The 27,687-nt window shown below is 39.0% G+C and overlaps 1 protein-coding gene across 6 annotated transcripts in view; it reads left to right on the plus strand.

The window, feature by feature from the left end:
- astn1 (astrotactin 1) overlaps positions 1-27,687 on the plus strand; it is a 417,314-nt gene that overhangs the window by 246,543 nt on the left and 143,084 nt on the right. For all 6 annotated transcript variants that reach the window (XM_039602830.1, XM_039602832.1, XM_039602833.1 and 3 more), the window contains one exon: positions 7,356-7,544. In XM_039602830.1, the coding sequence (XP_039458764.1) occupies positions 7,356-7,544 (189 nt within the window). The remainder of the gene's footprint in view (positions 1-7,355; positions 7,545-27,687) is intronic.

A 27,687-nucleotide genomic window follows, 5' to 3' on the forward strand; every position in this document is an offset into this window, starting at 1 on the left:
ATTCTTTATTTATATTGTTAGTAACCTTGCTTCGGTCTCCACTGAGAGGAGCAGGATCGTAATCTATCAGTTACTTAATTTTTAACCAGAAATGCAATTTTTTTACTGTAATTTTTAGATGCATTTAAAGCTGAACTTCATATTACACACCTTGGGTCTTGAATTCCAAATGCAAATTAAGCCATTTATGTAAACACTGCTTTTGTGCTTTAAGGCATGCATTAACAATATTAAAAAGCCACTTTTTTGTTTAACATTTTTTTACATTTATATATTTTTATATATGTGTATCTCCTGTAAGAAACACAAAGAGTTCAACACAACATCACAGTCCCAGTGTCCATCAAGAAAAGCACACTTCGGTTTACTGCATTGCCATGACAATGGGGTCTAAATATCTCATGTCATTGTTGAATTTTTAGGACCAAAGTAGCATCATATGATTTGAGTTGTGTCCGTTATATAACATGAAACCCATGTTGCAAATTAAAAACAGTCAGTTATTGGCTGATCGTGGTGGAGCCGTTCAGCTGCACTGCTTGAAGAAAATAAATGAATGAGGGGCAAGTTCCTTTTAATTAAGTACCTAATTGGATACAAAGTGTTACTTTTAAAAGGGTGCAAACTAACAAGCTACTCAGAAAGTAGAGCCAGAAAATATAAATGTAATTAAAACCTCAAGTTCTTGATCAGCTGAAAAAAACTTGCAGCTAATTGAATATCCAGTAATATCTAGAGGCCGAATGCACGGGTCCAAACTAAATCCGAATAAAACAGCGTAAACATGTTTTTCTAGCAGCAACAGCAAAGGTTGGTAACAGTTCACATAAAACGGTGGCCTTTGTACGAGCACGCAGAGTCAGGCTTGATAATGGGGTGCTAAAGTTTAAGGTGAGGTTAATGCCTCATAGCCAGAGAAAATGAAATCACATAACCGGCAGAGCCCGAAGGGATAGACACGTTAAACAGTTTTATTCATTGTAGGAGGAGAGAGGTTGGAATGTCACAGTGTGATAAGTGAAGATTAAAGTCTGATGAGACACACCGTCAGCTGTGCAAAAGCAAATTCAAGCTCATTGAGAATAGCTTTTTAGGTCTGTTGTCATCTGTGACATTAAAGCTACTTCCCACAAAATCTAGCTGTATAAATAAAGTTTGCACCTGACATCACATTGAGGGCGATATAGAAACAATTCTTATCACGATAACTTTATTGTCATATTAGTCGATAATGATATATATCACGATAGAAATCAAAAGACTTTCTCTGTCAAGCTTAAAGGTTCTTTTTCACTCCTAAATGTGAATGTGAACATGTGAGGTTAATTTCGGTCCAAATATTGGTTAAACCAAAATTGTTTGTCAAGTTGTACATATACTTTAACACTGTGCAGCTGTGTTTTAAATAAAGAATATAAAAATATAATAATAATAATAATAATGATAATATTGAACAACATGGTTATGTATCATAAGGCAAAATCTTAATTCACAAAAGGCAAAAGCCTCAAGTGTTACATAAATAAACAAGTGAACTGGAAATCTAAAGTTTCAAAGAAAAAAATGAGCTCCTAATATAAAAAATTAAAAGTCTATTCTAGTTTTTCGATAGAAACATACTTTTTTTAATTGTAGGGACAAAATAAAGATTGAAACTATTTTTGCATATATCTAGTACAAATTCAAGAAATTCAAGGAGAACATAAACTCAGACTTACTTTAGGTCTGGTTATACATCAATACCTCAACAGCGTCCCCGTCTTTCGAGTCTCGTTGGGTCGCCATGTTCAGCAAAACTGTCACTCAGGTTTCCATTAACAACTTCTGTTTTCATTTGTCTTTTATCCCACTCGCACTACTCGTATTAGGAGTCCATATGCACTGTATGCATCAACCTAACCATATATGGCTCTAACTCTGTTCCAACCACATGCCTGGTTTGGTGTGGCGCTCGCCGGGGTTTCATGTTCTTCATCAATCAGCTCTGTCAGGCTTATATTAACCATGTTTCATATTGCTATCAGGCAAATTTTTCATAATAATTATTTGTATCTTTTTATCGCCCAGCTCTAGTTTGAGGTTTAAATACATACAAGTTTGTAACAAAGGAAAAAGTTTCAATTAATGTAGCTTATATAACCGATATAGCTTAATTGCAGCTTATACAAATTAGTGTAATTTTGAAAAAGAACACTGTGTTGTCATAACTTATTTTGAAACAGTAATAGCTACAAGCATAGAAATGTGTTACTTTTTGATACTTTACACCCAACGCTGCATTTGTTTTGTTTTTTCTCTCTCACTCATTTCCTCACACGATTGTATTTTAAAGCTCTGATGTTTCTTCAGGTACAAGCAATTGTGGTTTGATGTTAAAGCTTCAATTAAAAACTGGATGTCGCGTTCAAATATGACTATTATTAGTTAATAATATTATTAAATACTAATTAAGATCTACTGTAGCTGGCTGATTTGATGGGTACCCAGAAAGGAGGTCAGCATACAGACATATGCATGCAATTAGAATTGTGCTTGTCTTTTTCTCTGTCTCTCTAATAGTCTGTTATATATCAAACCGCTTTGCAGCCATAGTAAGATCGAGTCATCCTGACAGCACCTGCCATGCAAGCTTCATAGAGTAAGATAACTGTGGATAGGTACTTAGTCAAGCAATACTTTTCACTGAAGGCTGCTCCTACTCGCTGTCACGTCAAGGATTATACTGAAGTCCTGACGGGTTTTTCAACACTAACTGCATAAATAAAAAAAAGAAACACATATAATCAATGTCTCTCTTTTGTCTTTACCACACGGTATCGCTTTAGTTGTTTTGGTGGCAGTGTGTTTAAGCGTAACGTAAATATTTAAATAATGACTTCAATCTTTCTGCCTGGCCATCAGGAGGATCATTTGATAATTTGGATTTTTGTCATGCTTTAAGTGCATGCATTATTCATAAATCTATCATAAATAGTTTCCCCTCTGATAAGTGAAGGCACCCCACTGTAAATACAGCCACGGCACCTCTAATGCATTTCCAATGGTGCTGCTGTGGTTTGAAAGTGGCTGCCACTTCTGCTGAGGATACACTTTCTATTTTCTCTTCACTCAGAAGCGACTCAACAGCCTCCATCTTTTTTTACTCCCATTTCCCTCTTTAGCTCATCATATTTCAACAGCCACCGGAGGGGTGAGGGTACTGATTTTTACATCTGATAGCAAAGCCCCCATCGCTCATCCTCACTGCGTTCTCTGGCTCGCACTTCAGTGGGCTCCTAATTTAATTTTAGAAGTAAGAGTGAGCGGAGCATGATTGCTGAGATATTAATACTGCTTCTCCTGGAAATCATAATGATAAAACTGCTATTGCAGATTTGTTTTCCAGTTTTTAATGATTGGGAATTTCAGTAAACACATGGTCATTTCAAGCTTTGCTTTTTACCAGTCGCCATTAACCCAATTTGAAATCACTAAAATAAGAGCATTAGCATTTAACTCATCACCAACAACTACAGAGTTATTTTAACAGCTCACTTAGAATTAAGATTATATTTATAGTCGGTAGTTCTTTAGTAGTTCTTTGACTCCATCACTTTGGGTAAGAACCTGTCATTCCAGTTTAAGATCGAGTACCAAAAGCCTCCAAGGGAGATTCAGTAGCTACTCTAGGGAAAAGAAAAGAACCATTAACTCAGAGGTTTTTTTAGTGTGGATGATGGCACTTTAAAAAAAGAGAAACACAGCCTGACTTGTGATGGATTCTTGTAAAACATCAAAGAATGATGTATTTTCCATTTAAATAAAAACAAGACCGGTTGGTTGCTTAGATGACTAATTGTCAAAACAAAAAACACATAAACTATATTAGAAGCAGGAGGCTCTCTTCCACAGCATGTCTTTTATCTTGTCTTCCTTCGCTCACCCCAACTGGTCGCAGCAGATGGCCCCGCCCCTCCCTGAGCCTGGTCCTGCCGGAGGTTTCTTCCTGTTAAAAGGGAGTTTTTCCTTCCCACTGTTGCCAAAGTGCTTGCTCGCAGGGGGTCATTTGATTGTTGGGTTTTTCTCTGTATGTATTATTGTAGGGTCTACCTTACAATATAAAACACCTTAAGGCGACTTTTGTTGTGATTTGGCGCTGTGTAAATAAAACTGAATTGAATTGAGTTAGTCATAGCTGTGATTTTGATTTTCACGTTTTTTTTTAGCAGTTTTTGAATTAACCCGTAAAAGTAGTGAACTGCTCTAGGGTCCAAAGATCTCATGATGTGTGCCAGTTTCTTTGTGATAAAAAACGAATTTTAAATTTGATGATATTCATTCTTGACTGTTGTTTTGAGCAGTAGATCACAGAGGAATTGGCAAAACATAGCTTTCAGTCTTAATTTGTAGTTTGTTCAGAAACATACTACAGGGTGGGCCATTTATATGGATACACCGTAATAACATGGGAATGGTTGGTGATATTAAAGTCCTGTTTGTGGCACATTAGTATATGTGAGGGGGCAAACTCCTCAAGATGGGTGGTGACCATGGTGGCCATTTAGAAGTCGGCCATCTTGGATACAACTTTTGTTTTTTCAATAGGAAGAGGGCCATGTGACACATCAAACGTATTGGTAATGTCACAAGAAAAACAATGGTGTGCTTGGTTTCAATGTAACTTTATTCTTTCATGAGTTATTTACAAGTTTCTGACCACTTATAAAATGTGTTCAATGTGCTGCCCATTGTGTTGGATTGTCAATGCAACCCTCTTCTCCCACTCTTCACACCCTGATAGCAACACCGCAGGAGAAATGCCAGCACAGGCATCCAGTATCCGTAGTTTCAGGTGCTGCAGTTTGCCTCATCACTGAACAAAATCTTCTGCGTGAACTGAGAGTCCTGTTCCAATTTTTGTTTTGCTCATTCTGCAAATTCTGTGCACCGATCTGGGTCATCTTCGATGAGATGCTGCAGTAACTGGAGTTTGTAAGGGTGCCATTTGTGAGTAGCTAATATCCGCCGAAGGGATGTTCGACTAATGCCACTCTCCAGTGACATGCGGCGAGTGCTACACTGTGGGCTCTTGCTGAATGAAGCTAGGACAGCCACTGATGTTTCTTCATTAGTGACAGTTTTCTTGCGTCCACATTTTGGCAAATCCAACACTGAACCAGTTTCATGAAACTTAGCAAGCAGTTTGCTAACTATAGCATGGGAGATGGGTGGTCTCGTAGGGTGTCTTGCATTGAAATCTGCTGCAATGACCCGGTTACTGCGTTCACCAGATATCAACACAATTTCGATCCGCTCGTCACATGTTAACCTCTTCGACATGTCAATGGCTGTGAACAAAGAGAAACTTAAAGTTACGTTGAAACCAAGCACACCATTGTTTTTCTTGTGACATTACCAATAAGTTTGATGTGTCATATGGCCCTCTTCCTATTGAAAAAACAAAAGGTGTATCCAAGATGGCCGACTTCTAAATGGCCACCATGGTCACCACCCATCTTGAGGAGTTTGCCCCCTCACATATACTAATGTGCCACAAACAGGACTTTAATATCACCAACCATTCCCATTTTATTACAGTGTATCCATATAAATGGCCCACCCTGTACTTTCTTCAATTCTGCATGGTGAATATATCTAAGCCTTGATTATTTATATTGTTAAAACAGACTATTTAATCTGAAATAGGGATAACACGTCACAAAAAATTCAATGCAATCAGGAGCTTTGCTGCTATAACAAATCTATACTATGAATAGCTTGAATAATTGCCAGTATTACCAAAGCTTAGACAAATATTTGTGGGTAGCTGCTGTTTCTGTTTCACAACGACTTTGTACTTATGTTTTAGCATCTACCTTTACTTCCATAGTTACCAATATAAGGATTCACACCCAAGAAAACACTGCAAATATAAAAATAAAGACAGAGTTGCAGTTCAAAGTGACAAATTTTAAACATTTATTCTGTATTCTGTTTGAAAGTGTTGCTGCTCACAGCTTAAATAAGTGTACAGTTTTGTCTCCCATGCTGCAGTGTTAATACTGACCGTTTTCAGAACACTGCAGGCTTTGTGTGGGAGATGTGTTGTTACACACTATTTGGTTAGTTTTAGGCACCAAAATCACTAGGTCAGGTTTAGGAAATGTCATGGTTTGGTTTCCAATAAGCCCACTCTGCATGTTGATAAATGACTGTGAAGGGTACCTAGTGCATTCGAACGTGCGTCGAGTGCTCCAGACCGAGCATCCATATGTGACAAGTTGGAAGCGAGGCATGGCTCATATCCGTGTGAGGACACTGTGGATAATCAGCACTGTTTGGTTAAAAGGGTTCATGAATAGTAAGCAGCTGGCTCAGAAGTTCACTAAACCCTTTTAAGACATTTGGTGCCAGACACCTGACAGAAACTCCTGCTTCACCCACTGTAATTTTAAATAGTTTGTGATGTTAAATAAGTGAGACAAACGTGGATTACAAAGGGCAAAAAAGTTCTTCAAGATAAAAATAGAAACTTAAAAAAAATGTAGCTGCCAGAAATCACATAGCCATGATCTTGTTATAACCACAATTTGAATATTTTAAACTTAAGACTTTAACTAGTCTATCACATAATAAGGGTTATCATGGTAATTTGGCTTTATTTCACAATGTATATGGACATTTTTTTAAACTCACATTGACTGTCAGAATTCCAAATTCCCTGATTCTTACTTTTTCCTGTTACCACTTTCCAACTTTCCACTTGCAGCCTACCTTTATACCTAACACACTGGTGCGCCACACTGAGTTTGCCTAGGAGAGTTCAGGCTCTGTTGAACAACAAAGGCGGTCACACCAAGTACTGACTTCCAAGCTTGCTAGAATTGTATATCCTTTATTTTTACCGTATATACTGTTTTTATACTGTAAGTATGTTTTTAGAAGTTTCAACAAATTGCTCAAGACTTTTGCACAATATTGTAAATTATATCACCTCTGTTTATACTTACTTTTAATGGTTTTAGTGACTAGCTTGCTGATACATCAAGTTGCCTATGCTAATGTCTGCACCAGCCCAACATTTAAGTATGTTAGTATTTTGTATAAAAATGCTAATGTCTAGCAACTAATGATTATCCCAGTGCCTGACAAAGTAGCAAAAGACCAAAATTAAAACAAACTACAGATACTTACAATATAATAAACTGAAAAAACTACCCAGTATATATCATATGTCCTCTGAGAATATGCAGGATTTTCATTAAGGAAGCTTATCAAGATGACTATTAAGGCTTGAGCAGAAGATGTGCTGTAGCGTAGCAAATATGACATCCCTGTTTGTTTGTTTTTTTGTAACATCATCGTATTTTTTCCAGCCTTCAGCTCCGCAATTCATTCTCTGGATGGAGCCACACAGCGGAGCGACTTTGTCTCCATCCTCAGGGAGTTTGGGAACCACTACGTGCAGGAGGCAGTGTATGGCTTCCAGGAGTCCTGTACCATCTGGTACCCCAACAAACAGGTACAGAGGCAGCTGTGGTTGGAGTACCAGGACATAAGCAAAGGTATGGGATACACACTCACACACTGTTGTTGTCATATCAAATTATAGTTTTAAATAAAGACAAAAATGCTGGAACACTGTTAAATTTCTGAATTGTCACTTTCACAAAATACATCGAAACGTGTGTATGTGTGTGTGCATATGTGGGTGCCTGTGGGGGGTGGACAGGATGATTATGTTACAAATTTAGAAGTGTAGAACCCTTGATCTTCTTTCAGCTGCACATTAAATGCTTGCCAGGAGAAACACTTGAGCCTCACATGGGACCTCTTCTAACAAAGCCTCAGCTTCTTTGTTGGTTGTAACCGGTTGTAGAGAACTGTAAGTCTTCCAGGAAGGCAGTCTTTTTTTATCCTTCTTCATCTTCACACACCGTTTTATGGAAATGCCCCTTCAATATTGTTTAGGTTTATCTTTAACGGGATTTGAATTGCCACACTTTTTCCTATAAACCATGCAAACACAGAAATAAGAGCATGTCATTAGGACTTGGCATCAATCTTTGATATTTTTGATCAACCAGACAAACAAAACATTGAGAGCAGGCTGAGGCAACATGCTAAATGCAGGCATAAAAACAAAGAAACCTGGATTAGGAGCAGGCTGGGAGTATATATATACACAGGATCATTAGCTGAGTACAATCAGGAAGGGTTGGAACATTTCAGGAGACAGGACCAGGGAAAAAAAGCGTGTTGGAAGGTGGACGTGACAAGTTCTGAAACAGAGTGAATGCATGGAAACTGAATGCTGAATGAATTACTGACTGGGACAAAACAACTGTTAGAAACCAACAGCCAATTTTAGACTCTACTGACAGACTGTAGCTTCATTTTTAGTATTTTTTCACACGTTTTTAAACAACACAACATGCACATCTATTCAAATCAATTCAGTTTTATTTATACACTGGCAAATCACAACAACAGTCACCTCAGTAGACCCTACAATAATACATACAGAGAGAAACCCAGCAATCATATGACCCCCTATGAGCAAGCGATTTGGTGACAGTGGGAAAGAAAAACTCCCTTTTAACAGGAAGAAACCTCCGGCACAACCAGGCTCAGGGAGGGGCGGGGCCATCTGCCTAGTGCTCCAAAGGGGTGACATGGTACTATAAGGTTATAAAGATAAGACTGGGCCTGATTATGACCTTGTATGTGAGGAGCAGGATTTTGAATTCAATTCAAATCTCACTAAAATTTATAGTTAAATACATTTTTATTTAACTATATATTATTATATTTCGGGTATTTAGTTTACTGAAACTAGACTAAAACTCAAAAAATGTAAATTATGACTAAAGCTAAATCAAAATTTGCTGCCAAATTCACCAGGGAGGGACAAAATAAGGCTTAGCTGTTGTGTACTTCAATTTGTTTAAATGTAATTTAATCCGGTGATCATGGTAAAGCTTCTAGTACTTGTATAATTACCAGTTTCCAAGCTTTGGGCTTCTGTGCACATGTGCAGAGGGAGAAGATTCATCCATGCAGATTAGAGCGTTGTGCTTTTTTGCCCACAGTTGTAAAGGAGTGAAATATAGACTGAGGTGTGGTTTTGCACTATAAGCAGCATTGTTCTATCACATGTGATTTCTTCCCTCTCCAGAGGCACTTACAGTGCTGCTACTTTACGGTCTAACAATCAGCGAATCGATGACTTTCCTTTTGGTTTTATTACTCAAAATGCTAGCATATGTCAGCCATCCATCTCTTTGTTACACGTGCTTGTTTTTTCAGTAAGTCGCTGCAGACATAACTGATAATCCATCTCGCCTTACCATTTCACCCCAGTGGCTTCAAACTGTCTGCAGTCGTTTCCTCTGTTTGATCCAGCCACTTTTCTTCCTTTCCCTTGTTTTGTCCAAGGACGCCCCTGCTGCGCTTCACTGTTCACTCCCAGTTACCTGTGCGCTGATAGATGGCATCAAATAACTGGGTTTTTCTGCCATCAGGAAAAGAGCATTACTCTTCATTTTCTAACAGTTTCTGACAGGCCAGTTGCAGACGCTGCTAAATGACTCGTGTAGTCCGTGGTTTTTTTTCACGACTTTACGATTGATTATCCTCAGATTTATTCTTGCGCATGAATACATAGCAGATATTGACAACCTTTAAATAATAAATTGTATTAATTAATGTTAAAATTATTGATATTTATAACAGAGTAACAATAAATATTTTAAATAGCAACATTCCCCATTATTTGTGCACTGACAAATAGGCAGTAGTTTTCATTTCTAATTATGATTTACTTTTCTTTAAAAGTACTACCGCTGCATCTGTGCTCATGAGCTGCCTTGTTGAAACAACATAAAAACATCTGATTTGGTCCATGTGGGAATGAAAATCCGATTGTCTGAACTCGTGCAAAATCCATCCAGAATCTATTATTCCTGTCAAATGGGAGCACAATGATCGTGCTGTGCTGTGAAGTACTGAAATGATTCAATCTAAGAGGGCTAACTGTTTCAGTCTGGCCCGGGACCATCCGTTTCTAGGAAAAGAAATTGATTCCATTGGCAAAAAACTTGAAATCAGAGTCATCTTTCTTAATCTCTTCCTGACTTCTTGGAAACGTCCTGGCCTTTTGGAGGGGAGTAATGAGCTCACAGGAGAGTTTGATGATCCATGTCCTCACCCTTTGCTCCAAATACAAGATGTGCCCAATTCAGTGAGAAGTTTGGCTGATCATTTTCTGCATCTTGGCTACTTGCATTTGAGCTGCTTCTACCTTATTTTTAGATGGTGAAACATGAAATCAGTTACGACATGATTTAAAGAAAAACAACTGCTATTGTGTTTTTCTCACTACATGAAATGAAATTCGGCTTCACATAATGGACTTCTAAGGGTAGAAACAGTTTTCCCAGTGTGCAGCGGTCCTCTCATCTATGCGTCGGTGTAGCTCCAAGCTCTTCTTTTTTATAAACTGCATATGCAGTTTATACTCTGATTGTATAATATCATCATTATAATATCATTTTTATGCAAAAAAAATAAAAAAAAACAAATTTTTCCCACATAATGAAATACTGCTGTTTGAAATATAAGGGGAAACTTTTGAGTTTGTACTCAAAACAGCCTCTCCTTCTGTGTGGATTATGAGTACAAATTTAATAAAAAAGAACTTTAGGATATTTGGAGACGACTGTGCATCAGCTGTGAATTATAGCTCAGCAGACTGGAGCTCAGAGGGTTAAAGAACCGCATAGTGTACCAGGGTGTGTAAAGTTAATTGAAGACTGTTGTTTCTGATGACCCAGGAAGCTGAAAAGAACACACATTGACAGAAATGTACACACACACACACATTGCTATACTGTCACTGCTGTATCTGTTATGTTTGTGAAGATGCTGCCATAGCTCATTAACCATGGTCAGTCAGTGTGTCCATGTGTTTGGCCATGATGCCTTGTCTGGGTGATTAATGGCGCTTTCTTGCCTGCACTAGGTTGTGATCGGAGTTTCCTATTGTCAGACACATGACCTCAATTACCACGCGAGAGATCAGACATGAACAGCATCAAAGCTGGTGCTGCTCTCTTCATGTTACAAACATTTATTTCAGTGACAACATGTGTTGGAAAGTTAAGAGCCTTTATAGTTTCTGTTTTCTCCACCTCTCCAGAGTTGGCAGGTTGGTGTCCTTTAGGCCTTTGCATTGTTTTTCCAGCTGACAGCTTTACTGGTTTGGTGTCATTGCTTTTGTATACAGTGACTGGCAGCACTAACACATTGCAGACAGGCCAAGCTAACAGCTAGTGAGCGAGCAAAGCTTAGTAGCTGAGAAACCAAAAGGGAGGTGGTGGAAACCAACACCTGTTGCGTGTCTCCCCTCTGTTTTTCTTTCTAGTTTGTTGTTGCTGTTTGAAGACTTTGACTTTGGTTTCCCACAAAATAAAGGTTTGTTTTTAGTTTATTCTTGTCAGGCTGGCGTTTGGGTCCTATTCTGTCTACCCTTGACATTCTAGCATGTTAGCATTTCTGTGTTTTACTTCTGTGTCTAAAATCCACCAGTGCAGGTTTAAGAAATACTTTTTGGTGCTTGTGACCTACAATCTCATGTCTATTTACGAGAGGATTGGGACCCAAAGTTTCCAAGTATCACATAGAATTGTCACTAGACGATCAATATCATTCACTTGAGATATCAGGGCCTAAATGTTGTGGCTGATCACAGGTTATGTTATAAATTTGAGGATAAATGCAGCAGATGCAAAAAATTTGAAATCTGTTTTTAACAGCATATTTTCTATTTTGTTGCAAAATTTGGTTCTGACTTCAAACTTTATGACTAATAGAGGAAGTTCTAGACCAATCTCCCAAGGTTATATGCTTCCATACTAATGAGGAAAATCATTAAGTATTGTGTGGCTTGCTCAGAAAATATTTCAAGAACTTCTTTTAAACACTCCTGAAATTGGGACAGTACCGCAGCCATCTAAGCACAGAGTGGATGTGAATATGATTAGCCTTATTTAGTTTGCCTCGTGTCTCATTCACTGAGTGACCTGTTACATGGAAAATATGTGGGGACTAGTTTGCTTGAAAACAGCTTCAAAATAATTAGATGCTTTGGAGTTCTGTCAAAACACTCCAGCAGCAATTAAAAACGGAATATGCTTCAAAACCACCTAAAGGTGACATTATAGAGCTTGTTAAATTGTTAAATGTCAGATCAAATTGAAAATATTGAATACTGACAGGAGTTTCAGATACCAGTGAAGGTGTAACTGCAGTAAACACACAGTGAGAAGTGCTGCACGAGATTAAATGTCTTTGCTATTGTTTTCACCATCAATCTTTTCTCTATCTTCTTTCCCTCCGACTAGTGTTCTCCACCTTTCCCCTCACTTTCTCTCTCAACTAAATCACTACGACCTCAACCGTAGCCCCCCTTCTCCACCAGATCAGGTGTTGGGTTTTTACCATCCTCTTCAGTGCAGTGTTGTGTGCTGGGATGTGTGTAAGTGTGATCACCCTGCCAGAAGCCAGGTAAAAATAGGTGCCTTATTTATTCTATTAGGACCTGTCATTTTAACAAAGAAGCAGCCAAGAAAGTCTCGCTCCAGGGCAGGAGGGACTGCAAGAGGAGGGGGAGGAGAGTGGTGAGGAAGAGTAGAAAAGACATGGAAGAAATTATTCAGAACTGGCTCTCACCTCTGTGACCCCCTCTCCACCCGCACACAGCACACACACCTTAGATTAGCACCACCTGCCCTGTCTAGTTACCACCTAGAAATTATGCAAACCTCACTGATTCCTGGCACTTTCCTTCTCTCTATATACTTCTAATCTTCTGGGTCTTAGAATTTGTGCATCAGTATATAAGCAGTGTTGATTTTACTGCATAAACGTGTCAAATTAAAGCTGTGCTTAAACACATATATCCTTCTAAAAACACTAAAAAGAAGTGGGTGGTCTTTCTGTGCTATGTGCTATGCATTACACCTACAGGAGATGCTTCGCCTTGGAAACCGCTGCCATGAAGCTCCCAGCACACAGTGTTTGTGTTGATTGATTTTTGTGTGTGTGTTGTTGACTTTTACGCACTATGCACCTCAGCACTCAATGAACCCGCTCTGTGACCTTATGTAGTCTGCCACTTCATGGCTGAGTTGCTGTGGTCCCTGAAATCTTCCACTTTGCAGGAATGCTACTTCCTGTTGTTTGTGGAATATCTGGGAGGAAGGAAACTTAATGAACTTGCTCGTGTTGCAACACTACAGTCGATTTCAGCATGCTCCTCAGAATGACACGTCTTTCACAAATAGCAGGGTGCGTGATGGGACTTTTGTCCATAAATATATGCTGCAAAAGTGCCAAATTACAGACCAGCTTACATAAATAAAAGGATGAGCTTGATGTAGCAGATGTATAGAGGGACATTAATGGAAACAGAAATAGGTGCCTTATAATAATTTGTTCAGCAGGCTCAAATCAATCATCTTTAATTATAATTTTTAAGTGAACAACAACAAAAATAGCTGGATTTGCAAATTATTCCTTTTGATCCCTTTTTTAAATTTCTCAATTTTCTTCTGATTTTATCCCAAAAGTTGGTGTTTCCATTCATTATCCCTCCAGCACTGCTTGAGTTTGTGTTTGGAGTCAGGATTACATCCTTCAGTTTCATCTGCAGTGGGTGGGGCAAATTCAGGGATCTAGAACCTGATCCGTTAATACAGTGTTTACAGATATCTGCAATCTCTGCAGTTTTTAAGAGGTTTGTAACGTGGGCATTTCATTAATTACAGAAAATGCCTATCAGTTTGGCTTTTTACTGATAGCTGCTTTACAGCAAATGGGATCATTTTATCAGTGCTAGAATAGCACACTTACCTCCAAATCAATATTAAGAAGACATAGATTAGGGCAGGTGCATCACACAGCAGCACCGTATTAGCGGATGTAGCACATTGATCAACATGTATCTAGCGTGCTACCTTGTTTACCAACTCGTCTTAAAGTGCTCATACAGTTCCCATGTCAAGATGAAAATAACACACAGAATGCGAATGTGTTGCTGTCACACAGCGAGTCTTAAGCCCAAGGCTGTAAAGACGTCTATAAATATTCTACATGTTCAGCTCTGGGGCTAGGTCTCCAAAGGTTGGTTAGAGTCATGCTTTTTTTTTTTTGTCAAGGCTGCTTTAATATTTGGTCCTTGTATCTTATAGTGAACTCACAAAAAATGTCATAAACAGATTTTTAAAGAATGTTCTCTGCAGATACTTCCCTCAACATGTTTGCCTGTAGATATTGGTAACCCAGAAAACACTTTTTTTTTCTCCACAGCATTATCAGATAAACACTAAAAAAGTTGACATTGCTTCTCCAGTGTGAGTGTTTTTTGCAGCAATAATATTCCCTTATGTGCAGCTTCAGACCAGATGACTCCTGGAAAAGTGAGTCATTTGTGTAGGTTTGTGAGAAAACATAACATGTTTATTGGATGTTTTTCTGCAATAAATTGCTATTTTACTCGATCTTAAAGACGATGGAAGCATTAACCCATCGTTAATATTCAGCAGGGAAATGTAATTTTGCTATCACTGTAATTACTACTTAAGTCAGATGTAAGAACATGAACTATATGTGTCAGTCATCTTATAACAGAAAGCTGACGAGTAGTGATGGGAGCATCACAGCCAGCTGTACTGAACAAGGAGTTTGCATTTAAACTTAAACACTCTAAAGTTAAGCATTGACTTTTTTCCTCTGACAACAAATGACACTTTGAGACAACTGGGCGGGAGAATCTGGGCAGTGGGACACCTAATGGAGAAAAAAATCCCAAATATATGATCTGCTGTCCTCGGAGTCGGTGCTGACCTCTTTGAGGACTCGTTCAAAATTCTGCTCAGAGGCTCTCCTACCTGACTCGTGAGCCAAGTAGACCATTTGCCTTTGATGCACCGTCACACGTGTCGACCCCTTGCCCACATTCCTCTTTTAAAACAGTTTGCTCCATCTGAAAATCGAAGGAAAGCTTTAAAAATAAAAATAATCTATAAACAATTATTCACTGAATGCAATATTTTCTGTAGGTAATAACATTAATATCTTAGTTGGACCTAAAACAATATTTATAACATTGCTTTAGTGTGCATGCAAATTGTAGAGTGTCTGTAACTGACCCTTCAGGCTAGATTAAGCTTCATATTTTTCTATCTTCTGATACGTAGTTTTTCATAGCAGGCAATGCAGCGCGAACACTGACAAGATACCTGTGATTACAGTTTACTGCTCATTGTTTATTGTGATGCTGTTGTGTTCGTTTGGATTCACCGTGCTCAGCTGCACACTGTTTAAATAATGAGCTGCAATCTTACATCAGTCATTTGCAGTGTACTTGTTCTTTCTGCACTGAATGTTTTATGACACTTATTAATAGATATTCTCAGTAAATAAACTAGTGAAAATAATATAACATTTAGTGGTGATAAATCGATGTAATACCACCCGATGCAGAGTTGGAACACATACTGGAAAAGTTTTGTTGTCTCATGTAGATATAGAAAGGGGCATGATTTATGATGATTTATGATGTGAAACTTCATCTGCAATAAGTCTAAAATACTGTCAAAGTGCAGCTTTCTGTTAGGGATATTTTGTTCAGGGATGCTCGGAAACATTTCTTAGTCTCAGCTCAATATATGTGTGACCTCTTTTTACTCTCCTGCCAAACCTACTAGTTATGAGAGACAGGTAAGGTCAGGGAGTGACAGTAAAGCATGATGCCAGTCCAGCCTTTAGAGGGATAAAAAAAGAAGAGCGGGAAGGGCAGAGGAGAAGGTGAAAGAGGTGAGGAAAAAGTTGGAGTCATTAGACGGAAAAGACAAACGGTCGAGCCTTATGAAGAAATGAAGCGCTGGCTTCCCAAAAACGTGCTTGGAGAGGTCTTAAAAAAAAAGAAAAGATGACAGGAGAGGAAGGTGAGAGGAGGCGATTATAAAGAGCCAAGAATGGGTTTGACAGAGGAGATGCAGCGGAGAGGAGGTGAACACTGTCGCAGCTGTGATACAGAGGCAGCAGATCGGAGGAGGTGTGGGTGGAGGTGTTGGAGGAGATGTCGTCTGCCTCTCTGAGGAGGGGGTGGGGTGATAAATGTCTCCTGCTTGTTCAGTCACCAGGCGATTACAGACAGCCGTGGAGCAGATGTCTGCTAACTCCTTCCTGCGAGTGTGCGCTCACGTGCGTGTTTTCCAATGCAGCTGTTTTCACTCCTATCAAAGGGTTTCTTTCTATCTGTGCGCATTTGTTTATGCACGCATGTCTTAAAGCACGTGTGTGGGTTTCTGCGAATGTGAGCCACAGTGTGTGTGTGTGTGTGTTAGAGAGAGGGTGTGTGATTCAGCAGCAGAAGGATATAGAAAAGTCTCATCCGACTCGTCGAGTCTAACGAAGTGAAACTGCTCCTGCAGCTAAAGTTGAAGTCGAAGATGAGAAACAGATTGTCCGGCTACTCCGCCACAAAATTGGTTGATTTCGAGCTTTGTCAGCACAGTTGCAGACAACTCACCTCACCAGAAAACACAGAGCCCAGCAGATATCAGTTTACGTACAACAGGATTATACAAATCGCATTACCATAGGATTATCTGAAAATAAAGACAAAGAAACATGCTACTGGCACAGAGAGGTCACTAATCAAATTGCAGATACTCTCAGAGATGATGAGGAGTAACCCTGCTGGGGCAAGAACATGTTAAAAAGCAAAGGAGGTAAAAGTAAGTGCTCTTTATCTACACTTAAAAGAATTTTGTGCCCAAAACGGTGAAAACTCGGTATTCGTACCACAAGATAATACATCAATAGCAGGAAGATAGCATTCAGAATAATAGTCCAAGGAACTCTGCCACGAAGGAGAACAAGTCTTGCAGCAGGATTTCTTTCCAAGTTCAAACAAAATACAATTTTTAAGTCACATTGTGAGATCTGCAGGTGAAGATGTGATATTCAAGCAGGACAATCATGGATTTCCAGTAAGGTGCTCGCACAGAAACATGGATGCACACACACCCACACACTCAAATAAGAAGGCTAGGCAGCCTTAAATCTGCTGTTTATGAGACAGCTGTGAGACATTTTCTTTGCTCAGCAAAGTGCTCATTTAAGTCAGGTTTATTTCATCAAAAGTGGACGCCTAAAGGATATCATAGGGAATGAATAGTCTGTCTGAGTCAGCTTAGGGTTTGATAACTCTGGGCATTTTCAGGGAGTTGGGTACTGTTACTTATGACAGGGTCAGAAATGCAGTTTTCATACCTCTGTGTAATATTTCTACATATATTCTACATTCTAGACTTGAGGCAAAACTGTCAGCTCTAACATATACATTAGTCCACACATAACGTGCCTTATATTATCTTAATCAGGGTACAAATGTAGCACTTTGTTCATGATAAAAATGTGAACATCATGTAGGTGGGATAATTGGTGCTCATTAATGTTTTGTGAACACAGCAGGCCTTTTATGCCTGAGGCAAACCTGGAGACTAGCTGAAAGCTAAAGCCAGCAAATCCTGTGTGAAGGCAAACAGTTGCCTGTTCTTGCAGCAGAGCAAATATGGTTGGAAGCCATCAGTTTGCACTGTTTAAATGCAGTGACATTTGTGCTGAAAAGGCCAAAAAAGGAGGGGGAAAAGTGCAGGGTTTGGGTGAGGTCCTGCGTGCTACTGTATATTCCACTGAGAGGGTTAGAAAAGGGAATTGAAGAAATTTGTAAAACCGGGTCAACGTTAGGTAATCCTGTACTTACCGCTGTGTGTACCTTATTGAAACATCATCGATTACTGATGTCAGTAACAAATATCAAATATGCGGAAAAAAGAAAGTTCGGGCACAACCGAACAACTCTGAAGAATTCAGATGAGCCTTGGGCTCCAAATCATTCATAATCGGTGATGATCCAGTCAGGCTAAGCAGTGAATGTCACAGTTTGCAAAAAACCATAAAATTTTCAGTGTAAAACAGGAAGCACGATAATTCACAAAGACGCAGACTAGACCAGGGGACACAGCTGACAGGGGAGACAGAGAGAGGAAGGGGCATGAAGCACAGAGGAGGCATAAAGACAGAAGAACTAGAAAACTCCAGAAAATATAAGAAGAAGGATATTAATAATCAAAACATAAACACTGAGTTATCAGACTATCAGTTATCAGACTAGTAACCATCACTAATAACTGGTATATCGATAGTTCAGCTTATTTACTATAAAGAAATAATGAAATTCTAATGAGTTATTAGTCATTGGTTAGTAGTTGGCTTGTAGTTGTGCTGTGTACTGTGTAGTGCATCTCTAAACATTAACTGGCTGTAATTTAATTGTAACTGATGTTTGTGGTACTTGTTTTAAAGCACATATAACATCTTGTGGTTTAATGTACATATGTAGACTTTGAACCTGAATAATGTAGTTTTGTCTCATGTAATCAGTTTTGTTTTTACTATTTTGTTGAATGTTAAGTTTAAAGCTTTAGGAGAGGATTGCAGTTAGAGTTACATAACAGTGACTTACAATTTAGACTGGTCTTTCTATTGCAATGGCACATGCATCACAGGACAAATGCCAGCAGCTGTACCCAAGCAGTGATATTTAAAATGCTCTCTTTGATGATGGGTACACTGATAAGTAAGGAAATCCACAATCCATTAAACTTTACCCTATAGTTTGCAATTTGTTCAATCCATGGTAGAGCGCTTGAAATGTTCACCTTATAGTCAAAAGTTCAAGTCTGGAATGAGACACAAACCCAGGCTCATACTGCTAAAGCTCGTCAGTCTCTCTGAAACGAGCAGCGTTGAATCTTTGTCCCTGTGATTCTCATTGTTGGTTTAAACACATTAAAAATCACAAAAACTCAAATGAGTGAATAAGAAAAAGTGAAAAGCATATTTGTAGTATTAGCAGCGCATACAAGGAGCCGTGCGCGCACGTCTTCTTCAACTCAAACAAACCACCCTTTGAAAGCCTCGCGTCCCTTCACCTTCACCTCCTGTCTGAAATGCACTGCTCGCTAAAGTGCAGGCGGCAAGCCAGTTGTGATCCATTATGTATCGTGGCCCTCCCGGTGTTATTCAGTATTTTCTAATCATGTCTTACATGATCTGTTTCAGTCTAGCCACTCGAACATCCACTCTTCTCCACAGAAATTTAATTCCACTCTCAGCTAGTCAAGGTCATCCCACAGATGAAATTTAAACATTTTATTCTCCTTTGTGGAAACGCACAGAGGAGGGGAGAGGAGTGGAGGAGCAGCCAGCCTGGCATCGTCACCGTTCTCCCTTCATCACTCTCTCTCTCTCTTTTTCCTGGTTTTTGCTATCACCACACAAAGCACAGCTGGACCCATCTACGTGGTTTTTTCTTTTCCAAGGAGTCAACCTTTTGCTATTTCTTGTTTTATTTTTTTCTCTGTTTTCTTATCTTTTCTCTCTCCATCTTTAGAGTATAGTTTACAGCTCTGTTTTCACCTTTACTTTCTCTTCTTTCCATTGCTTTCCCATGAGTCGTGATCAGAGTAGTCTTAGTACATTTTTGAGGGTGGAGCACTGAACTTCCCATGACACAGCTGTTTAGAAAATACATTTTAGTTATTGTTCTTTGAAGCATTGCTAGACTAGCAGGGAAGTAATCCAAGAAGATATATTGTGTAGTACATTCTGTAATAATTTATACTGTGTGGGCCTTTGATATGTTGTACTGTATTAGAATATACAGGGCTGGCCTGCAGTGATTTGTTTGTGTGAAGTGAGGGACTGAGCTGGGTGGAGATGAGGAACACAGTTACTGTCACAGTAGGAGTTTTATTTTATCCCCCCAAAAAGTTGTAAAAATCCAAATATCACCAAAACTGTTTTACCAAAAAATGAGATGGTAGTTCTGGGCCCTTAGAAGAGGTGAAATAAACAGAAATTAACTCCAGTTTTGTGCCAAAACTCTGGCTCAAGCCCACAGGGGGGAGCAAACACTAACACATTTTGTAGTTACGCACAAACCAAACAAGCAGTTGGTTTAAAAGATACACACAGACAATTAACATCTCAATACCCAAATGAAGAATCAGAGGAAATAAACATCTTATGTAAAGTTATATAGCTGCAGTTATTTTTGGTTTATTAGACCTGGGTGGAGTTAAAGTTTTGAAAGTTGTGAGATGCCACTGAACTCAAAGTACAAGCATGACAGAGAGAGATGTCAATCACTGTGCGTCTGGCACCCACAGAACGCTCAGAGGAGGTGTGAAGGCCAGTTCTTCGTTTAAGCGTCACTGTTGCCGTCTGGGTCTGTTAGAGCTCGATTTTGTCATTTGGCACAAGCGCAATGGTCCACGTGGACCCTTTGGGCAGATGTCTACACGTGGTCCAAAATTTAGACTCTAAATGGCAGCTGATCCACAATGACGATTATAGAATAGTGTATTTGGATAACCTTGAAGTTTGAATGAAGGTGTGGGATTCTGATTCTTTTCCTGCCAATATGTCTTTTGCTGCTGTTAATATTTAAATGATGCATTTAATTAAAGAAATATTCTAAATGACATAAACAAGGAAACAAGTGGCCAAATGCTTAGATATCAGAAATCTCAGAAAAAATGAAACTTTGTTGCCAATTATATGAATATACAGTCGTATAGTCACAAATTAGTGAGACTTTGTAGTAAGTACTTATTTAGGATTTAGGATCGCTGCTCAGCAGAAGACCTTGCCTGCTTTTTATGTGAAGAAGCTTGAGTGAGTAATCAGTCACACTGTTTTTATGATTGACGTTTCAGCCTGAGGAGTGAAGAACCATACACAGTCATGGTACACAATTCTACTGAAGCATATAATACACAACTAAAGGACAAAATGTTACAAGAAAAAAACTAATAAAGCAGGAAAACTACAAACATATGAACTAATCTCAACTCAGCTGTCAGCTTTACTTCGTACTAAAGTGAGGTAGGACGTTCCTGTTTAATGGTATTGGGTAAAGTTTTTGAAGTTGTGTTTACAGCAAGGCCATTGTCTTTCCAGCTCCGTTCTGACTAACTCACAAAAATAAAAAGCATTCCACTTATATGCCATAAAAATGTATTAAATACTAAAATATATATATATATGTTTTATGATATATGTCCTGTTTAAAAGATAGTGTTCTAATATGGAATACATTTATTTTGAAAATCTTAAATGCTGTTATGTGTTGAATGTAGTTAATAAGAACAGTGAAATCAGATTAAAGATTGACCAAATTAATAAGCCAAAGTACATTAAATATTTGGGGAATCATTTTCTATGTGTTTGACATTACATTTCCATCTGTGTTTCCATTACTCTACATGATCGCTTGAGTTTTAGGCTAAATGCTTCCAGACATTACAAACGTGTCTGTAACTCTAACTGAGAGTTCTCCACTGAGCAGGTGCTCGCTGTCACACAGCTGCTTCCCCTGTGGGCCGTGCTGCCTCTGCCCTGACACAAACTAATTAAAGAGAAACTGTCGTAAACGTAGCCTTTCACTCACTGGGATAAAGATGTTTCAGTGATGCAGCAGAGAAAGTACAAACTGCACCCACGCCTAGATATTGAAATTTTTAACATTCCTACAGTGACGCCCCGCACCATGAAATTAAATACAGAATGAAACTTTGGTGGGAGGTGGAGAAGGCTGGGACAGAACAACAGTTACACTGTCCGACAACTAATCCTACAACATGAGCCAACCCAATTTTCTCAACCGCACGCTTCTTCCTGTACAAATGAGCCATTTGTCCTGCCTCTCTGCTGCTGTGAAAACCAACTGCAGTATTTATGATTTCTTTCGTCATTTTTAAACCACCCCATTCTGTTTCCATCGTTGTCTCTCAGTACTTCTATTTACAGTAGAAAAGCCTGTGTTCCTCTAATGAGCAGAGGAAAACAAATCAATGGTGTTTTCTCTGTTTTACTGGTCCCATCACAGCTGGAAGCTGATCATTGGAACCTCATAGCAGTTCATTGAATCTACTTCTTTCAAACAAAAACAAAACCCCTTCTTTGTTAAATCATCCGCTGTGCTGTGTTGTTGTTTTTCTCAGAATATTGAAAAGTGTACTTTTAAAAGGATATTGATCACAGAATTGGCATTTGCTATTATCTTTAATTCCACAGTGGATTTGGACAGACTGACAAATTGCAAGAGATTATTGGTCTCAGCCTTCTTCTTTTCATTAACTTGGGATTAGGCAAACCTTTTCTTGTACTGTGCTGGGTAGTATATGTGTGTGTGTTTTTATAATAGGGTGTGTATGTGTGTGCTTTGAAGGCACTTCCCCAACTTACAATGTCTAGCTGGTGTATTATTTAATGAGGATGTGTGACAGAAATATCAGCTCCATAGGGAGAGAGATACCAGGAAGCAAAAGATATCAAGGAGAGTTGGAGACACATCTCTAAAGTCAGCTGGGACGTCTTAGTGGCAAATCCATGACCGTCCCCAAGTGTCTTCCCAAATGTCTAAAAGCCATAACTTTGCCAGCTTTATAATCTGCTGCTGTAAGTCCATTTTAATTTCCAATTCAAGCTCATAATTGATCGGCGTGTGTTTTCATGCTGCTAATTGTATCTTTCAGCATGAGATTTGTGTGCGCTCGTGTGTGTGTATGTACGTGTGTGTGTGTGTGTGTGTGTGTTTGCAAATGAACACTGGTAGTATTATTGTTCTTTTAGTTGTCACTGTAATGGTAATGCCTTATGAAAAGTCAACTAATAATACTCATATAAGAGATATGGGGTTCTAAGGTAATTGTAACTGTTAACAGGATAATAATATTAAGATTCGATAATAAGCTTCCTTATACTCACTGGAGTGGTCAATCTGTAAGCAGTATGGTTTTCTCAGATCATGGAAGCTAGCAAACTCTAGACCAGTGTTTCCGAACCTTTTGGAGCCACCGCACATATTTCACATTAGAAAAATCACACGACACACCACCAAACAAAAATATCACAAAAGGCATATTGATAATTTTTCCCCGCGTACTAGGTATGGTGGATTTTGGCTTGGTTTGTCCCCAATATACCTTTTTTGCTTTCTTCTGACTACTACTCATGCTAGGGCCTTTATCTGGCTCCAAATTTTCTCCAGGATACAGGTCAGATTGAATACTTTTTTTAAAAATATATATTTATCGATTGCTATTTCACGCTGCGTTGTCTCACTCGCAGCATGACTATATAATTTCTTCTTCGTCTTCTCCTGTTTTACTGGCAGTTAGCATACATTTAATTGGAGCAAGAAGTTGTACTGCCCTCTAGTGGAAGAGAATGTAATTGTTCTGTCCGTTACTCCAGTACCAATCAGGTGAAACCAGATAATCTTCCATGGCACACCTATGTGCCGCGGCGCAGTGGTTGGGAAAAACTGCTCTAGATAGGCAGGTTTTTCCTCTAAGTGCTACTGCTAAGCTATAGTTTATTTTTATTTTTATTTTATTCCTTGTTAGGTGGTCAGCACTCAGCAATCTGGTGGTTGTTTTAGATGTGTATTGTAGATTGTATCCTATGCTCTTCTTTGTGGGTTCGAGCACCCTGGTTTCCTCCTGTAGTCCAAAGATATGCAGTTGACTGCAGGTGTTAATGTGAGTTTGAGTGGTTGCTTCTCTGTGTCAGCCCTCTAATAGGCTGGCAACCTGTCCAGGGTGTCCCTACCTTTGGCCCTACGACAGCTGGGATAGGCTCTAGCCCCACAGAAAACCTGGATTATATAAGTGCAAAAAAATGGATGGAATCATTTCAGTACCTTAGCTCCTCTTGTCCAATGCCTCTGGTTTGATAATGAGACGTAATAGTATGAAAATTAGATTTAAACAACAATTTGCATCTTGGGTTTCCACATTAACTTCCTTCTAACATTCACTTTATTGAATCTCAGAGTCACTTTTCATCCAGTTTTCCTGCAAATTTCTCTTTGCTGTATCGCTGTGCCCAACATCTAAGCTGTGACAATAAAAATGGATGACTGACTGTGACTTCAGATTAACTTAAAAGTTCATAAATATATTATAACTGTGTTTCCACAAAACATACCAAGTGACAAATTACTAGCAAGTGGATTTTACAAAGCAAACAGGCAGATAGGGTAAAACTGTGACACCATTCTACTTTCATTTTCACTCCAAACAAGAGATGAACTGCAAAGAAGGAGGAAGATGGAGCTGTTTCATAAACAATAATGAAGCAGTGATGTTTTCTTGTGCAGTGCATTCTCCAAAACGGCCAACATTCAGTTTTTCTCTTGTGCTATAAAAGTTTCATGAATATAATACAGACACATAAAAGTAGGACGTCATGATTCCAGACCAGCATTCTCTGCTGTTACCTGTCAGGTGAGGCTTTCTGTATCAAGACATAGAAAACCATGACCTTACCTCGAGCAATATGAAAATCTTAACAAACAGCCTTCTGCTACAAATACGAATAAATCACACAGAACACATGAAAGCCCTTTATCTTATGCTCATAAATGTCAACAAATGGAAGCACATCAGAAAACAATAGGGCTTCCCAAACACTGCCATATAAAGATTTCTAGGGTAGACAAACATGACACAAATGCATCTGTGTATTTCTCACTGAGCAGCATTTTTCAAAGAATTCCTGCAAGTGTTTATGCTGCAAATTTAAAATGTTTCAACACCACAACAAGCCACGCGAAATTGCCATATAATGGAAAACCATTTTTTTCACAGGGATATTGACAGCTGCAGGAGCACTTTGAATTAATCTGTTAAAATGTTGATGCTTTTACTGCAGCTTCCAGTTCATCAACACACACCTGATCTGCACATAGCATGAAGCTGTGGATAACCTGCTTTAGTATTCTGGGTTCTTTTCCTTCCCAGCATGCAGCATGTATGATGACTTGACCTGCTGTTCAGCTCATTATTGACTTTATGCTTTAAATCTGGCAGTGATTAGACAGAACACCTCACATACGTGTTGAAATGCAGACAAATTGGCAACAGGAATTAATTAGAATGTGCTCCACGTGGTGCTTGTGGATCGGAGGAATTAGCAGATAGGTAACAGGAGACGCTCTCTTCTGTCTGGTTTGAAATCTGTGGACTGGGTGTATGTAAACATGACTGTTAAATGTGTTTGAACAAGGTGATTAACCAATGGAGCTGGAAGTTCTTGTTCCTGGAAGCACCCAGTAGACAATATGCCTCATACAACTGAAGAAACATTTCCTTGAGCAAATTCATCAGCCGTCGCACTTCAGATGTATTACATCATTTCACAACCTTTCAGCCTATTTTGCATAATATAATTAGATTTCTGCAGTCCTTTTCATAATCAGCATACTTGGTGTGTTTCATATTCGAATATACTGCCAAGTCAGGGCTCTGTGCATGCATTCTTGCCATGCAGCACGTCTAGTCTGGCAGTTTGCTTAGACTCCAATCTGTCATCCTATTTCAACCCAGCTGAAGAATAAAATTAGAGGGTCTCGTTAAGCGTCAAACCCGAGACCCTGCAGTCGATTGTTTTCAGTTTCTTTTAACGTCTGCAGAGCTAGTGTTGTTATTGGACCTCAGGTCACTTCAAGTAATCTAAGGCTTTGATCAAATATATTGATTGCCATTGTTTTTTAAGCACATCCTGATATTGCAGACTGTTTCTATGATTTGCAGACATTGCGTACAGCGAAGGTGACTTGGTTTTGTGTCTCTGAAACTTTTTAGGTGATTATGTGTAGGTATGGCAAAGGAAGGCTGCGGTGGGCGAAGGAAAAAAAATTAATTAGCTTGTTTTCTATAGAACCGTAATTTGTGTGGAGGCGGTCCACTGTGTGAGTTCAAAACAAAAGCTGGACTGTGACTGTGTGGTCATTAAATGCGATCGTGATCTGCTACTGCAGTCCCTAATGATCATCTTTTAATGTTTTATTTATTTGTTTGTTTTTACACTTCACTTATATATAGTGAAACTACTAGGGGGAATCACACTACTCAATCTCCTTGGGAATGCCTATGCCAAGATTCAGGAGGAACAATGCAGCTTGAACGCTGCACCGGCTCTTTATCCTCTCGAGGTTGTTCGAGTGTTCGTCAGAGGTTTGTTCAATCAGTCTACATGTGCTTTGTGGACATGGAGAAGAATTTCTAAGTACAAGGCTTCCACCTTGGTGGCCTCAGAATCTCATGTCATCTTTTCACAGATGATGGGGTTCTGTTGGCTTCATCAGGCGGTGGCTTCAAGCTCGTGCTCCAGCAGTTCACAGCAGTGTGAAACGGTCAGGATGAGAGTTGCCCCTTCTAAGTCTGAAGCCATGGTTCTTAGTCAGAAAAGGGCTCACAAGTGAGGGGAACGGGAGATTGATACACGGATGGGGCCGCAGTGATGCAAACGCTGCACCGAGCGGAGTGCAAAAGTGAAACTGCCAGTTTACCGGTTTACTTCAATTTTTGGTCACAAGCTTTGAGTAGTGAAAAAAAGAATGAGATCATTGACACAAGTGGCAGAAAAGAGATTTTTCTGAAAGATGCCTGGCCTCCCCTTTGGAATTAGGGTGAGGAGTTCAGTTATTCATTTAAGCACAACCTTACCCAACTACAAAGGCAGTGATGTTAGCATTCTGCAGTTGCCAGTTGTGCTCATTTTGACTCCATATTTTGATTCTTAGCCTCCACTACAGTAACTTTTCCTGAGCATGTTTCAGATGAGTTCAAACTCTATCTGAAACATGTTTAGCTCTTCGTCCTTTTAGGCCACCCTTATTGTTAGCCAACATTCTTCTGATTGGTCGCCCCTGGTAAAACAAAACATTTGCATAGCAGGAAGGTGGGGCATCTGTGCTCACTGACACCTTAGTAAGTCAGATGATCATAACAACGAAGTCTACGCTCACTGACAATACAGAGAATACATTTGGGAGAGTGTTACAGTCTGAAGCCTGAGGTTTTGACTCACAGTACATCTACATACACTGACCTCAGTATCTGAAACTTTGGTTTAATATGAGCATCCAATATTGTAACATTGTATTTACAGTTAAGTCCATCAATATTGGTAGAGAGACAACTTTTTTCTAATTTTGGTCCTGTACATTGCTACAATCAATTTCACACAACACTCCATACTTCTTTCCTGCCATCATTCTGGTAGAGGCTGATCTTGGTTTCATTTGTCCAAAGAAGGTTTTTCCTGCTTGATTGATAATGACATAACGAATGAATCGCCCACACCTGCCCATGAATAGCTTATAGCTTTTGAGTCAACTGTCCAATTACTTTTGGACAGTTGGGTGGCACATGTTAGGAACTCCTAAACCCTTCACCCAATTTGAATGTGGATACCCGCAAATGAAAGTTGAGAGTCTGCACATTATGTCCATGTCCATAATATAACTTTAATTGGAATATGTTCGAGTAAACAGATAAAAAAAACAAAAAAGAACTTGTGTCAGTGTCCAAATTTATATGGACTTAACTGTATGACAGAAAATAAGGTAAAGTATAATGGTCATGACATTAGCATGTTATTTTAAGCTTTCTGAGAATATGATGTCATTTAATAATATAGTTTTCAACAACTAATAAGCAATAAAAAAAAACAACAATCATTTTTTAATTGCCTTTTCTGTCTGTTGTCAGCTTCTGG

This window comes from Oreochromis aureus, linkage group 18 (assembly GCF_013358895.1).
Source record: "Oreochromis aureus strain Israel breed Guangdong linkage group 18, ZZ_aureus, whole genome shotgun sequence".
NCBI lineage: Eukaryota > Metazoa > Chordata > Actinopteri > Cichliformes > Cichlidae > Oreochromis > Oreochromis aureus.